General features: G+C 38.4%; 1 protein-coding gene across 1 annotated transcript in view; it reads right to left on the reverse strand.

Moving 5' to 3' along the window:
* Window positions 1–14,804, reverse strand: part of scfd2 (sec1 family domain containing 2) — a 118,451-nt gene extending 103,647 nt beyond the window's left edge. Inside the window, exons 1-3 of the mRNA XM_089000695.1 lie at window positions 14,544–14,804; window positions 12,992–13,595; window positions 11,413–11,581 (exon numbers count right to left, since the gene is read on the reverse strand). Of these exons, the coding sequence (XP_088856821.1) occupies window positions 11,413–11,581; window positions 12,992–13,595; window positions 14,544–14,765 (995 nt within the window). The 5' untranslated portion in view covers window positions 14,766–14,804. The remainder of the gene's footprint in view (window positions 1–11,412; window positions 11,582–12,991; window positions 13,596–14,543) is intronic.
* Window positions 14,805–17,561: the final 2,757 nt, after the last annotated feature.

Below are 17,561 nucleotides of genomic sequence, written 5' to 3' on the forward strand. Positions count from 1 at the left end.
GTGTTTCTTTCATTACAATACAATAGCACATTTATTATACATAGAATAAGGTATGTTGTGTGTAGTTTTAAGGCTTATTTAGTTGAAAAGTATATTTTATGGAAACCCGGGAACGGATTATTCCCATTTTAATGGTTTCCTATGGGAAATTGTTTTTTGAGATACACACTTTTCGCCTTACACACTCTGTCTGGGAACCAATTAAGTTTGTAAGCTGAGGTCTCACTGTAATACTCACTTTCAAAACTCTCACGGTCACTTTACAGTCACAGGATAAGTTTTTATGTGGGCGAGTAGCCGTTAGTAATGCAAATGGTTAGAAAGCTAGCGAGCTAATAGATAGTTACTAGCTAGATAGCCAGCCAGGTAGTAGCCACATCGGTATTTTTTGGTTTATTTTTAAACTGTAAACACCCCCGACGGTATTTCACCGTGTCTGTTTTGGGTTTGTGTTTGCAAAAAAAAAATGTGGTTCAAAAACCTTGAAAATGTTTATTTTCTTGTATTAGCCTCATGTAATTGGCGATTTCATTTGAGGACACATTAGATTAAGTATTGGACAAACCGGTATTTGTGGCATCCCACAAGCCTTGATTCTATGCCCCATAACTCCCCTTCTCTCTCTTCTTCCCTCTCGATTTCTCTGTCTCTCATTTTCTCGATCTCTCTCTTCTTCCCTCTCGATTTCTCTGTCTCTCATTTTCTCGATTTCTCTTGATCTCTTTCTCTCTGTCTCTCAATCTCTCTCCGTCTCTCGATCTCTCTCTTCTTCCCTCTCGATTTCTCTCTCTCATTTTCTCGATTTCTCTCTCTCTCTCTCTCTCTCTCTGTCTTTCTCTCTCTCTCGAATTATCTATCTCGATTTCTCTCTCTCTCTCTCTCTCTCTCTCTCTGTCTCTCTCTCTCTCTCTCTCTCTGTTTGTCTGTCTGTCTCTTGATTTCTCTCGCTGTCTCTCAATTTCTTTCTTTCTTTCTTTCTCTCTCTCGATTTCTCTCTCTGTCTCTTGTTTTTTTTTTGTCTCTCGATTTCTCTCTCTCTCTCTCTGTCTCGCTCGATCTCTCTCTGTTTCTCAATTTCTCTCTCTCTGTCTCTCGTATTCTCTCAATCATTCTCTTTCTCTGTCTGTCTCTCTATATCTCTCTCTGTCTCTCGATCTCTCTCAGTCTCTCAATCTCTCTCTGTTTCTCTCTCTCTCTCAATTTCTCTTTCTCTCTTTTCTCTCACTCTCTGTCTCTCGATTTCTCTTGATCTTTCTCTCTGTCTCTCGATCTCTCTCCGTCTCTCGATCTCTCTCTTCTTCTCTCTCTCTCTCTCTCTCAATTTCTCTCTCTCTGTCTCTCGATCTCTCTCTCTCTCTCTGTTTCTTGATCTCTCTCTCTGTCTCTCGAATTCTCTCAATCTTTCTCTGTCTGTCTCTCAATCTCTCGATCTCAATCTCTTTCTCTGTTTCTCTCTCGATTTCTCTTTCCTGTCTCTGTCTCTCGATTTCTCTTGATCTCTTTCTCTCTGTCACTCAATCTCTCTCCGTCTCTCGATCTCTCTCCGTTTCACGATCTCTCTCTCTCTCTCTCGATCTCTCTCTCTCTCTCTCTGTTTCTCGACCTCTCTCTCTCTCTGTTTCTCGATTTCTCTCTCTCTCTCTGTCTCTCGAATTCTCTCAATCTTTCTCTGTCTCTGTCTGTCTCTCAATCTCTCTCTCTGTCTCTCGATCTCAATCTCTTTCTCTGTTTCTCTCTCTCTCTCGATTTCTCTCAATCGCTCTCTGTCTCTCGATTTCTCTTGATCTCGTTCTCTCTGTCACACAATCTCTCTCTGTCTCTCGATCTCTCTCCGTTTCACGATCTGCTCTCTCTCTCTCTCCCTCACTTCCACCCTCCTTCTCAGAAAAGATGTAATCGCTGGTGAAGTTAAAAAACACACCTGTCAGTCAGATGGTCCATGACTCGGAAATGACTCCCAAGCAAATCAAAAAGGCACTCCGTCCCATTCAACCCAATTCAAGGATCCAATGACATATTTATTGCATTTCGACTCTTTGATTTCTCCCAAGCACTGACAGCTTGTTGTCGGGGGAATAAACAGAAAATGCTATTCCCGTCTTTTGCGTCCCTCTTATGAAATATTCGGGAGACAGCGGCAAAGCAGCGAGAGAAGCGGACAAAGAGGAAGATGGCGGAAAGGGGGGGAGGGGGGTGCTTGTTGACAAATGTGCTGCCTTTTTTTTTCCTTCTTTTCTTTCTCCTCATCGTCATCTTTTGTGCATTCTAACTGCTGCCATGTGTTTAATATCAGATGTAATCTGTTCCAGACCTCAAGGCTGGACAAGGAGTGGGGGCGGGGGGGTGTCTTGCATTGGGACGCCCGCCATTTTAACAGACAAGTAAAACAACAACAAAATTGACAGGGGAAAAAAAACACACCAGAGAAAATAAAAGACACAAATATAAATCAGCGATTTCGCAACAACGTACTCGAAATGCCGAAATGATGTGGACATTCCAGACGTTAGTCCGAACCGAATGACATGGTTTCATTTCTGGAGAACATGATTATTTCCGAACACCCCTTTTCGCGTGTTTGAAATGCTATGCCTCGACTCAACCGTGTCCGAGGACGCGGACGTGTGCGTCGGCTTCTCTTGCGTGTTTGCGAAACATCTGTATGTGTGTGTGTGTGTGTGTGTGTGTGTGTGTGTGTGTGTGTGTGTGTGTGTGTGTTCCCTGTGGACCTCAGAAGTGGATGAAATATGGTTCTCATTTGGCTCCATGCCCACCCTTCACCACACACACACACACACACACATCACTCCTTGACACCTTCCCCGCTGAGCCATTTGGTTAGGAGGGGCGGAGCTAAGAGGCAAAGTTCATCATGGTCCCAAACTAGGTGAGCAACACTCCACTTGGGAACACCGGGAGATGGAGGGGGGGGGCTAGGAAAGGGTGGTGGGGGTGTAAGATATTCCCATAAACCACCCTAAGGGGGCACTGTTGCACTCTTCTAAGAACTGAGTGTATGTTTGAAGGCGGATGTTCGTCGCTGAACATCACAGAATGGAGGAATGAGTTGGCATATTCAAGAAATGAAATAACGGATGACTGTCTGCGGACATTAATGAGGGAGGGGAGGGGGAAGGGGCGTCTCAGGGGGGGGGAAAGGAGGTGGTGGGAAAGGGAGGGTATTGTTCCTGGAAGTGTATGAGAAGGCATATCAGAATGTTACTGTTTTATTATGTGTGTGTGTGTGTGTGTGTGTGTGTGTGTGTGTGTGTGTGTGTGTGTGTGTGTGTGTGTGTGTGTTTAAGGTGCATAATTACAGCTTATTATATTTCAGATCCGACGACTGACTAGTATTGGATTTTTGTTTTTGTCCGATCGATAAAAAGGTTTCTTCAGCCGTCATCTGTACTTCTTCGAAGGTGTCGAAGGTTTTCGCTCCTCATCTGAAAAGCTTCGTCAGTGAACTAAAATTGTGCTGGAAGCTCTAGCCCTATACAGTGATACCTCTGCTTACGAACTGAATTGGTTCCCAGAAAGTGTGTGTAAGGCGAAAAGTTCATCTTCCGAACATTTATTCCCCATTAGTAACCATGAAAATGAGAATAATCCGTTCCCAGGTCCACATAAAACATAATTTTCTACTAAATAAGCTTTAAAATTACATACAATATAGCTTATTTATGTATAATAAATGTGCTATTGTATTCTAATTAAAGAAATAAATTGTATTCTAATTAAAGAAATAAACTGAACTATATAATAAAGTCCCTAATGGTAACTAATAACATGAGGGATATATATATATATACAGTAAAGTCTCGTTATATCGATAGTCCCGGTTATATCGATACTATTTCTATGCACGCACGGAGAAAATTACATGCAAACAGGGTCGGATATATCGATAGTCCCGGTTATATCGATATTTTTTCGGACTCCCTTGAATATCGATATAACGAGACTTTACTGTATATGTTAGGGCCGTTCCTTCAGTGACGTCACGTCAGGACTCGTCACCAACTCAACAAGAACAAGAATATTCAGCGCAAGTCTTAAAAAAAATGTAGCTATATGCGGTAGACTCTTTGTAAAATACGCTCAGTAGAAGTCATTTGAAGCGATTTTACAAATTATGGACGCAACTTGTCCGGAGACGTCGGTTGTCCTTTAACTTCCTGCTGCAGCGGCCCCCCCACCCGCCTCCCGCACCCCCAACCACACTCCCCACTTCCATAAATCCGCAGGGTCATTTCTCTGTCGCTCTTGTCAGGACACACAAACACTCAAGGCCGAGCTTCTGCATCTCGTCTCCCCTCCCGTGAGACATCCGTCATCCAAATTTTGGAGCGCAATCGTTTACGTTCACGTCGCCATCTGCGCTTCGGTTCGGAGGTGCGACGCGCATAGATGCAGACAACATCCGAAGGCCTTTTTTGGAGAAAAAAAAAAGTGAAGGATTTAAAGCTTTGTGGTCTAAACTTTCCCAGCTGTCAACAACCGACAGGTCAACAACAGTCTGAAATGAAAAGGCGATGTAAAAGCCGCGTTGTTTTTGGATGAGATTCGTAACAACACATGTTCTCACTCCACTTGCGGTTCCTCCTTTTTTTTGGCTTTTATTGGACATTGTTTTTTTTTTTGTATTCTGTAGCCTGTTACAAGAAAAATGCCTGAAAATTGTACGTTGCAGCTGCGGTGGCTCGCTAAGCCAAATGGACGTTATTATGTTGGAGGTGAGGGGTTGGGAGGGTGGAAGCTAATGGACCCTCAAATAAGAAATTTGAATCTGGTCTCGGAGCGTGTTTAGGGATGGTGTTTATGCTAGGTGACTCACTCATGAATCACCACGTGAACTTTTCATGCAAGTACAAGAGTGCGTCATACATAAAACAGAAGACGCTCCAAGTACTCCTGATGTCGTCCAATCGCCGTAATTTGAGTGAATGCCCACCAAAGTACATCTCATAAAACAGCCAGATGATTCAAATCGAGACCTCCCTTATGCCATCAAAAATACAAATACAGTGATACCTCGGTTTACGAACCCCTAGGCTTACGAACTTTTCGGTTTACAAACGTTAAATTTATGACAATTTTACCTTGGCATACAAACTATTTTTCGGGATACACACGGAGCGCCACAATGAGTGATGTGTCGTTCGCGAACAAGAAAATGGTGTCCGACTTGTTTTTATCCTCTATTCCCGCCCCCAGTGTTCGGTGAAAGCAACGTGATTGGTCAAGAACGCAGCAGTGAGGGGGGGAGCTCGTTTCAACTTTGATAGTTCAACTTTGATAGTTTAGAGTGTAGACTGCAAGGTTAAAATATCCCATCAGTCAGGTTTCCACAAATAACCCGCACAAGACATCTGTACACTTGATGCAAAAAGCTATCAACCCAACTAAACAGCACACAATTGATGAGGAACAAGGTAAAATTATCGCAGAGAAAGCACCTACAAGGGATCATTCCTCAAGATGGTGAAAGAAGAAGGCTACGTTCCCCATCAAGTGTTTAATGCTGAGAAAACTGGCAACTCCATTCCATCAAGCCATCAATGACAATCACAAAGGTAAATAAAACGACTTTATTATACAGTAGTTTATTTATTTAATTAGAATACCATAACACATTTATTATACATAAAATAAGGTATATTTTGTGTAGTTTTAAGGCTTAGAAAATTAGAAAGTAGAAAATTATGTTTTATGGGGACCTGGGAACGGATTATTCTCATTTTAATGGTTTCCGATTAACTAGCTATTAGCTAGCTATCTTCCGGGTTGAGTGAACGCTGGCGTGTGTGGCTGCCGCTGCTCACCCACAGAAAAATTGATCTTGTGACTGTAAAGTGACCTTGAGAGTTTTGAAAGGCGCTTAGAAATCAAATGTATTATTATTATTATTATTATTATTATTATTATTATTATTATTATTATTATTATTATAACTCCTGCACTTTGAGTGAAAATGAGAAAATCTTTTTGCACATGGTCTGGCAGTGACTGAATTAATTCACGAACGTTTTCTCTTCCAAACCTAAACAATGCAATTTAACACCTTTTTTTTAATCAATGTATCACTTCTTCTAAGCAGCCTGGAGGAAGTTGGAGTCTGATTTTTTAGCATTTCAAACAAAACGCGACATTGGCGACAAAGAGCCCTTTGGGGGAGGCGGACACGGGGATCTGAAACGGATGTTTGATCTGGATGTGTCTGAATAAACGCACGGGGTCCTTTTTGTGCTCACGCAATAAAAGAGCATCAAACGGATAAAAAAAATAAAAGGTTGTGTTATCTCAGGCTTGACGGGAACAAGCTGTTCAGGTGAAAGTGGCCCACTGGCTTCACACATGGTGGAAATTTCTGGAACGGGAGGAGAGCTGGATAGAACGTTATTGCGACCAAGACAGACGGATGGTGTTTTTATATTTCATATCAGTCTCATCTGAAGTTCAAAGCTTCACTGTTGATTAATTCCTGGGATAAAATTTTCAATTTAAATTTGAAAGAGTGTGTGAAAAAAAATAATCACAGATGCACAACCAACCGGAGGCCATTTTGTTTTCAAGTGAATAGCAAATCACATCAGTCAGGAAGGAAATAACCTTGTCATACGAATTTTTAAATTGATCACTTGCAATGAAGAATGCGTCATATGTTTTTAATAAATAATAATAATAATAATAATAATAATAATAAATAAATAAATAATAAATGATAAATAAATAATAATAATAATTAAAACATAATAATAATAAATATAATAATAATACTAAAAATAAAAATAAAAAAATTAAAATAATAAAAAAAAGGCTGCTTAGAAGAAGTGATACATTGATTAAAAAAAAAGGTGTTAACTTGCATTGTTTAGGTTTGGAAGAGAATACATTTGTGAATTAATTCATTCACTGCCAGACGATGTGCAAAACGTTTTTGTCATTTTCACTCAAAGTGCAGGAGTTATAATAATAATAATAATAATAATAATAATAATAATAATAATACATTTCATTTATAAGCACCTTTCAAAACCCTCAAGGTCACTTTACAGTCACTGGATCAGTTTTTCTGTTCTGTGGGTGAGCAGCGGCGGCCACATGCGCCAGCGTTCACTCAAACCGGAATAACTCAAATTAAAAAAAAACCTAGCATCATTATTATTATTATTATCATTGTTTTTTTTATTATTATTATTATTATTATTATTATTATTATTATTATTATTATTATTATTATTATTATTATAAAAACACCTGCCTGGAGCTACTGTATGCCACCGCTCACACCGACACACACACAAAATGTCAGCTTTTTTTTTTTTCCACCAATTTGTGTCCACCAATGTGGTCCAAAAATTAGCGTTTTTTTTTTCATTCTGTGCATTTGAGGGCGATGGCAGCTCTCCCGTGTATTTCCTAACGCCTAGGCCGCGGTCAGATACGTGGAACTGGATCCCTACCTTGGCCACCCATGCACTCACACACACACGCACATTTCCCCCAAGGTCCACAAAGGAGCAAGGCTACGAGAAACTCAATGGCCCCTTCCAACAGTATTCAGACACGACCGCGAAGGGGGCAAGCAAAAAAAACGATCGGAGCCAAACACAGCACAGACGTGGCGGCAAAGGTGGCCCGACCGCAAACGTGGCACACGTTTATTAAAAGGCTCCGCTTTGGGGTTGTTTAAACGTCTCAAGAACCATGAGAGAAGGCGCTGGCGGTGGTCACGAGAACCGCAAGGTCAAGGGTGGAATGTTGTATTAAAAATACAAAAAGACATTTATATGTAACATATATAAAATGATCATTTTACGTATATGACAGTAATTGCCAACTATGTGTGGGGTCTACGCACCACCTAGCGAGTATTTGGGCGACATGCTAATCTTCGCAAAATAACCTGGAATCACTCACAAGGAAAGCCCATGCGACGCTAACCTGACATTTCAAGGTCGGAGCTGCAATCATGACAGCAGAACACCGCCTTGAAAAAAAAAAAAAACATAGCAAGGTTTAAAAATAACGACAGAAATCATACAGTAGGTGTGTCAACATCCAGTAGGTGGAAACGCCTCGCCGAGACGCTAAACGGTTGCTAAGACGACCGCTGGGGTTTTATGATACGCTACGTTTCAGGAACGTTAAAAACTGAAGCGCGAACAGCGGGGCCGAAGCAAAAGTGGATTTATGGTTATTAAAAAAAAATGGAAATTTAAAAAGTCTTTGTTGTAGTAGAAAATAAATCATCGCTATGTGCTCAACGACTGACTCGGCTTCGGTATGTTGAGGAGGTTATGACAACATGAAAACGCGACATTGTTCACACGTGAGATGAGAGAAAAGACGCCATTTTGGGAGGTGATCTATAATAATAATAACCATAACAACAATAATAATAACAATAAATAATAATAATAATAATAATAATAATAATAATAATAATACATTTCATTTTTAACTAAACTCTCCAGGACACTTTACAGCACAGGTGTCAAAGTCAAGGCCAATGCATGTATTTATGTGCTTATTTATTTACTTGTTCATTTGTTTATTTATTTCTTTTTCTTCATTTATTTATGAATGTATTTACTCGTTCATTTGTTTATTTATTTCTATATTTATTTTTCTTCATTTATTTATGAATTTATTTATTTATTTGTTTGTTTATTTATGTGCTTATTTATTTGTATATTTATTTGATCTTCATTTATTTATTAATGTATTTATTTGTTTCTCGATGTATGCATTAGTTTATGTGCTTATTTATTTATTACTATATTTATTTTTTTCATTTATTTATTAATGTATTTATTTGTTTCTCGATGTATGCATTAGTTTATGTGCTTATTTATTTATTTCTATATTTATTTTTTCTCCATTTATTTATGAATGTATTTATTTGTTTCTCTATTTAATCAGTCATTTATGTATTTATGTATGCATGTATTTATGTGCTTATTTATTTACTTGTTCATTTGTTTATTTCTTTTTCTTCATTTATTTATGAATGTGTTTACTTGTTCATTTGTTTATTTATTTCTATATTTATTTTTCTTCATTTATTTATGAATTTATTTATTTGTTTATTTATGCGTTTATTTATGTGCTTATTTATTTATTTGATCTTCATTTATTTATTAATGTATTTATTTGTTTCTCTTTGTATGCATTAGTTTATGTGCTTATTTATTTATTTCTATATTCATTTTTTCTCCGTTTATTTATTAATGTATTTATTTGTTTCTCTATTTAATCAGTCATTTATGTATTTATGTATGCATGTATTTATGTGCTTATTTATTTACTTGTTCATTTGTTTATTTATTTCTATATTTATTTTTCGTCATTTATTTATTAATGTACTTATGTATTTATTCGTTTATGTGCTTATTTATTTATTTCAATATTTATTTTTTCTTCACTTATTTATTAATGTATTTATTTGTTTCACTGTTTATGTATTAATTTATGTATTTATGTATGCGTTAGTTCATGTGCTTCTTTATTTATTTCTTTATTAATGTATTTAATTGTTTCTCTATTTACTCAGTCATTTAGGTATTTATGTGTTTATTTATGTGTGTGTTTATTTCAATATTTATTTATTCACTTGTTCATTTATGTTTATTTATGTGCTTGTTTATTTATTTATTTGTCTTTATTTATGTGTTTATTTATTTGTTTATTTATTTCAATATTTCTTTTTCTTCAGTTATTTATTTATTTGTGCGTTTATTTATGTGCTTATTTATGCGTTTATTTATGTGCGTATTTATTTATTGTTTATTTGTTAATTTACTTTATTTTTTTGTTTCTGAATGTATTTATTGTACTTTATTTATTAATTTGGGGGAGTGCAATTCCACTATATAATGAAAACCATTTTTCCCCAGTGATTGCTCTTTTTATGAATAACTTTAATGCCAATTTGACATTTAAAAAAACACACACTTGTTTTTTTTAATGTTACTCTTGACCTTAAAATGACGACCGGTGACAAAATATGGCGTTTTTACATACGGTGATGTGTTTTGTATTCTGTCCACGTCGCCATGCATTCCCCCTTGTTCTCTTCCCAGGGACTAATAAGCAATCAAAGCCACAGGACGTCCTCTCGGTCGCAGTTTCCCTTGCGACCGCATGAATGAGGCGAGGCCGGAATGGAACAAATGAGGTGGGGTCCCCCGATCACGTCCATGTACAACACGTGTTGGCCGCGCAGCTTGAAGCAACCGCTGGCACCTCGCTTGTGGCACTCATGCGCTAGGCTAGTCCTATTTTGTGCGCGTGTGAGCTTTATGGGCCCTCAAGTGGAAAATAAAGTCCTCACAAATGACCTCATTTGTGGATGAGAGCAACTAGTGTTAGAAAGAACAATGAATATTTCTTAAAATAACGTACAGTGATACCTTGGCTTACGAACTTAATTGTGTGTGTAAGGCGAAAAGTGTGTATCCCAAAAAATAATCTCCCATAGGAAACCATTAAAATCAGAATAATCCGTTCCCAGGTCCCCAAGGATGGATGGATGGATGGATTTGCCTTTATTAGTCTCACAGTGGAGAAATTTACATTTCATTAAATTTACATAAAACATAATTTTCTACTTTCTAATTTTCTAAGCCTTAAAACTACAAAATATATAGCTTATTTTATGTATAATAAATGTGCTATGGTATTATAATTAAATAAATAAACTGTACCGTATAATTAAGTCGTTTTATTTACCTTTGTGATGGTTGTTGATGGTTTGATGGAATGGAGTGGCCGGTTTCATAAGCATTAAAAACTTGATGAGGAACGTAACCTTCTTCTTTCACTATCTTGAGGAATGATCCTTGTAGGTGCTTTCTCTGTGATAATTGTATCTAGTTCCTCATCATGGGTTGGGTTGATAGCTTTTTGCATCAAGTGTACAGATGGCTTGTGCGGGTTGTTTGTGGTGCCTGATTGATGGGGTATTTTAACCTTGCATTCTACACTCTGCCTTTGAACTATCAAAGTTGAAACTCTCACTGTCATCTGCCTGTCTCTTTAATGTTTAAACCACCTCCCCTGTCTGCTGCGTTCTTTACCAATCACGTGGCTTTAACCAAAGACTGGGGGTGGGTAATAGTGGACAAAAACAGTTGGCTGCCATTTTGTTGTTAGAAGAACTTATACTCCGGTGCACCTTATATATGGAAAAAGTTGAAAATATACCATTCATTGGGGGTGTGCCTTATACATGGAAAAAGTTTGAAAAAAACACCAGGCAAATCCAATCCATTAGGGGTGTGCCTTATACACCGGTGCGGCTTATATATGGAAAAATTATGAAAATACGCCATTCATTCAGGGTGCGCCTTATACTCCGGTGCGCCTTATACACCGGAAAATATGGTACTTTAAGTATGAGACACTTACTGAGTTTGTGCCAGGCAGCCCGGTGCCACGCAGCTCTCCGAACCAGGACAGAGCAGCACGCCGGTCAGTTCTCGCATGTCGACTTGGACGTCCGTCACGTGACCCGGCAGAGGTTTCAACACTGTCAAAATCTTCTCTGCTAGATTGTCACCATGGTGACCGACTGCACCTGATTTTTTTTTAAACAGGAAAAAAAAAAACCATTGTTCATATCCCCTGACAATAATTTTGAATACGTTTGAGAACTAAACACAAAAATATCCGCTCGGAACAGAGTGTTTTTTTTCCGCAAAAAATCCTAAAATTGTAATTTCTGTTCCAGTTTGACCAAGCAAGTTACTGAAATGATTTATCCATTAAATAAAAAATTCCCTTGAAAATATTTTAATGCTATTAGTATTATATATTTAATTATTTATTCATTTATCTGTTTATTTTTTTATTTCTCTATTTATTCATTTATGTATATTCAGGCGCCTGTATTTGTTTTTCTACTTCTTCCTTTCCTTTCCTCTTACTTGCATCACTTTGCTGCTGTGAAATGTAAATTTCTCCACTGCGAGACTAATCAATTATTTTATCACGAAAAAAATGCGGATTTAAAACAAGGTCATTAGTGCTTTTTATTATCAACAAAAATCTGATTTTTTTTTGGGTGATTATTAATTTTTACATTCTGGCACGTTAAGGATTATTTTATTTTTACATTCTTTATTTAATATTATGAAAACATGAAAGCTAATGACGGTGAAGCAAGCTTGTGGTATTAAAAAAAATAGATTAATTTTGTATATTTTATATATATATATAGTAAAGTCTCGTTATATCGATATCGGATATATCGATAGTCCCGGTTATATCGATACTATTTCTATGCACGCACGGAGAAAATTACATGCAAACAGGGTCGGATATATCGATAGTCCTGGTTATATCGATATTTTTTCGGACTCCCCTGAATATCGATATAACGAGACTTTACTGGATATATATATATATATATATATATATATATATATATATATTTTTTTAAAATGTGGATTTGGTGGTTAATGGAATTCAATTTTAAGTCATCCACTGCCATTCACGAATTTATTCGGAATTTAAAAATATGACGTAGAGCACCATTCCCGAATGTATTTCTTCATGCTTGGGTGCCAATAAAGCGCTGGCCAGACCACAAGCCATGTTTTTTCCCTTCCGCAAGGGGGCAGCAATTTCCTTTTTTTTTCCATGTTAGCGCTTTGTTCCAGATTCAGTTGTTGTTAAAGCGCTATATAAACCAATATGTTTGTATTGCATTGTATTTTGAACCGCCACCCTTATTTCAAGCTTATATAACTACAGACCCATATTATTTAGGAATTAACCTTTTTTTTTAACTGATGAAAGAAGAGAAACCATGGTTTTTAACGCTGTATTGAATGTTTATGTAATCCTAAAACTCAATATTTGTGGGTCCTGGAATTGGAGTGAAAATGCCAAAAACCCTGGCACTGGAGTGGACACATTTTTGCACATCGTCTGGCAGTGAATGAGTTAACAAATCCGCATGTATTTCCCTTTTATTTCATATTACCTGTCAGGTCCATGGTGCGGTCGATGAAGATGATGGAGGCCTTATTGGGGGCCATCTTCCTGCGGTTTTTGGCTTGGGGGTGAGCGGCCAGTTCCCCAGCGATGAGGCGACTCATGGGGCCCACGGCGAAGCTCTCCTCCCTGGTGCCGGTGGCCTCGAACAAGGCGTTCAAGGCCCCCGCCAGCGCTTTAACTTCCAACTGCAGCTCAGGGGGGAGCGCGGGCATATCCACGTCCGGCAAACTAGCAAAGCGCTTCTTCTCCGGCCGCTTGGCATTAAGGGCGCGGAGGTCAGACGGCAATAGCGGGAAGAGACTGGCGAAGGCGGGCGCTAGCAGTAGTTGTTGGGACACTGGGGAGAAGGACAGCGGAACGTACAGGACCTCGGCCGTGTAGTTCATGTCACCCATCCACTCGCAAAGCTTGTCCTCCAGTTGATGGAAAACAGGTTCGGCGCCGTCCGCGTCCATCGTCGCCGTCACGTTGTTGGCGAGCAGGTGCAGCGGGTGGGATACGGTGGTGACCACGACGCAGTACTGTAGGTGGCTGAGCGAGATGATGTCCTTCAGGGTGTCCACTGTCCGTCCCTTCAACAAGGTGCTCACCTGGTGATAAAAATGCAGAGGGACATTTCCTAAAATATTCATGAGTCAATTTGACTGGCTGTATGTTACATCGTGCTGCTTTCACCTGATGGTTCAGTCATCAATAAAGTGACTGCATTTAGCATAAAATTGCTGGTGATTAAAAAAAAAGAAATCTATCAGAAATCCCAAAACGTAATTTTGTTTTCCTCTCCATCTTGATTCAAGTAGGGATGTGACAAAAATGTTTCAATAATAATTCATCACACATTTTCTAATACCATATTAAAGTGAATTTAAATGCCTTTCAAATGATGTATAGATTATTGTTCAATGACAAATAATAAGGAAATAATGGAATGTTTACTTTTTGAAATATGAAGTCATTTTCTGCCTGTAATTACAGTTAAAAAATGAAAATATGTGACCGTGTTCTTCATTACAGTTTAAACTATCACAACTTTATTAATTATTGGCAGATCTTAAAGAATAAGGTACCATTGGAAGGCTTTTGAAATTCTAAACAAGAACAGATAACACAAGAAAAGATTGAAAATATAAATTAGCAAATATCAATGATCGAATGCTGGCATTTTCGTGAGAAATCAAAAATGGCCGTCACTGAATGCTAGGAAAGAAAATTGCGAGCTCTAGAAATATACATGCTAATGCTTCTTTTCGCTTGAAACTTCGCAGTTACGGAGGAAAATATATATTCCACCACTTCTACGAGTTATAAAAATACAACTTACTCACCTTTATAAACTGTAGTGTTAGCAAAAAGAGCGTAAACTTCAATCACCCCCCTCATTACGGTATTTCAGAACAGACAACACGTTTCTGCTCATCTTGGCTAATTTATGGTTGTGCTCATTACCACTTTAATCCTTACAATTCTTTAATTCATGCTTCAAAATTCTCATAGTAAATTATCCAGGCCATGCACGTGTCCTTCTATTCATCCCTTACCACAAAAACCGCCTTGGGTTCTTCTTCGCTACACGACTCGAAGCTGGAGAACTGCTTCACGTTTCGGGCTCCGGCGTCGAACAATGCGGCGGCACCGCCAACGCTCCAATGCAGGACTTCCGCGCAAGCGTCGTCCATGAAAACAACTGCCCGGTTCACCTTGGATAGAACCCGGTCCCATATTTGCACTGGAAAGTGCCACACGTCCTCCTGAGTAAGCATTTCGGCTACACGAGACAACCGGCTGCTATATCAGTGACAACTCAGCCCGGAAGAAAACAAACACGTTGATGACGCAGAGGTGTTGCGTCGCGTACATTTTACGTCACATCAGCGCAGCTGTGTTGCTTTGGCGAATTATTTCAAACAAAGCATTTTATTAATTTGTATGATTTTTATCAACATTTTTTCTGTTTTTTTTTTTAACTTTAAATAATGACATTCATTTTGAATTAAATATTTTACGTCCATACACCATGTATTTATAATAAAAAATCACACGCAAAATAAGTGTTTTGCCACGTGTACGATGTAGCAACAACAACAACAACAAAAAGAAGCCAAATACAAAAACAAAACTATCATTAAACAAATTAAATTAAATATAGATTGTACAGCTCTCTATAATGTTCAGCATTCTTCTTCAGCATTCTGGACACTTGTACTGTAAATATGGGTTGATGCAATACAGCTACACATATCAATATGCCTTTTTTAATACTTGCACTATGTACATTTTTTTATGAAACGGCTTTGCACATTCACCGTATACAGTTGACATTTTTATTTTACTATGCTTAGAATATTTTGTTTTTCTCCCCTTTCACCCCCCACCCCATCCCATTTCAAATTGCTGCAGTGGGCTGCAAATTTCCCCATTGTGGGACGAATAAAGGTTTTCTGATTCTGATACATGGGCGACGGGTTAAAGGGCTGAATGATGATGACCATTCCCGCCTTCTGCTGACATTTTATTCCATAACTTAAATGGATTATTGTCAAGTGTAATTCACTCTTAATACTCATTACGGTTTCAATATAGGTGAGTGACTGCAGCCCTTATGAAATGCATCTAATGCTGAAACCAGTCACGTGTGAAACAATGGGAGCTCATTCAACTCTCATTAAATCCTCATAACCGGGCCCCATTACATCAATCTATTATCCAAAAGTGCTTATCCTCGCAAGGGTGGCGGGAGTATTTCGTATCCAAGCCATCTTCATGGATGATGATGATGATGATGATGATGATGATGATGATGATGATGATGATGATGATGATGATGATGATGATGATGATGAAGATGGCGACGCGAGAGTGGCTGCCTTTCCAGCTTCTCCTGTACCTTGTTTTGCTACTTCTTTATTTCCTTTCCTCTTCCTTTCATAACTTTGCTGCTGTGTTAGTTCCGGGTAGAGTGAATGCTGGCGCGAATGACTGCCACTGCTCACCCGCACAAAAAAAAAAGTTATTATCCCGTGACAGTAGAGTGTCCTTGAGAGTTTTGAAAGGTGCTTAGAAATGAAATGGATGATGATGATGATAATGATGATGATGATGATGATGATGATTATTATTATTATTATTATTATTATTATTATTATTATTATTATTATTATTATTGGATCGTCGGTGGAGGTACAGTGATACCTCGGTTTACGAACCCCTTGGCTTACGAACTTTTCGGTTTAAGAACGTTAAATTTATGAAAATTTCACCTTGGCATACAAACTTTTTTCGGGATAGACACGGAGCTGCCACAATGAGTGATGTGTCGTTTGCGAATGAGCCCGTTCTCCTAAAAGAAAATGCCAGCCGGCTTGTTTTGGTCCTCTATTCCCGGGCCCCAGTTGTCGGTTAAAGCCATGTGATTGGTCAAGAACACAGCAGTGAGGGGGCGGGGGTTACAGATAGAGACAGAGTGAACCCGTTCTCCAAAAAGAAAATGGCTGCTGACTTTTTTTGTCCTCTATTCCCCGCCCCTAGTCATCGGTTAAAAACCACGTGATTGGTCAAGAACGCAGCAGTGAGGGGAGGTGGTTTGAACATTAAAGAGACAGACAGACGACAGTGAGAGAGTTTCAACTTCGGTAGTTCAACGGCAGAGTCTAGACTGCAAGGTTAAAGTATCCCATCAATCAGGCTCCACAAACAACCCGCACAAGCCATCTGTACACTTGATGCAAAAAACTATAAACCCAGCTAAACAGAACACGATTGATGAGGAACTAGATAAAATGATCACAGAGAAAGCACCTACAAGGGATCATTCCTCAAGATGGTGAAAGAAGAAGGCTACGTTCCTCATCAAGTGTTCAATGCTGAGGAAACTGGCAACTCCGTTCCATCAAGCCATCAACGACCATCACAAAGGTAAATAAAACGACTTTATTATACAGTAGTTTATTTCTTTAATTAGAATACCATAACACATTCATTATACATAAAATAAGGTATATTTTGTGTAGCTTTAAGGCTTAGAAATTTAGAAAGTACAAAATTATTTTTAAGGGGACCTGGGAACGGATTATTCTCATTTTAATGGTTTCCTATGGAAAATTATTTTTTGGAATACACACTTTTCACCTTACACACTCTCTCTGGGAACCAATTAAGTTCGTAAGCCAAGATATCACTGTACAGAATTAATTTTTATCCCCCTCCTCTTCACTAACTCCTCATGACAGAAAGAGGTTAGTGTCCCATCTGCGTGTGCGCGTGCGTGTGTGTGAACATGCTTGTCGGGGGTGTGTGAATGTGATAACTCAAAAGAGCCTGTTTGGCAAAGACGAGCCAAAGATGACCCAGTTTAGGAGTTTTAATGCCTTAATGGAGCCGCGGGAGTTGCCGTGTGGCCGTAAGGAAGCAAGATTAGGATACAATATGTTCTGTTTTCCATCTGTTTAAAAAAAGAATGTAAAATGTTGTTAAAAAAATGCAAAAAAAAAAAGGGAAATTGCTCCACTGCGAGATGAATAAAGGTACAGGGAAACCTCTTTTTTTACGAACCCCCTGGT

This window comes from Hippocampus bargibanti, linkage group LG07 (assembly GCF_051943395.1).
Source record: "Hippocampus bargibanti isolate YZ-2025 linkage group LG07, ASM5194339v1, whole genome shotgun sequence".
Lineage (NCBI taxonomy): Eukaryota > Metazoa > Chordata > Actinopteri > Syngnathiformes > Syngnathidae > Hippocampus > Hippocampus bargibanti.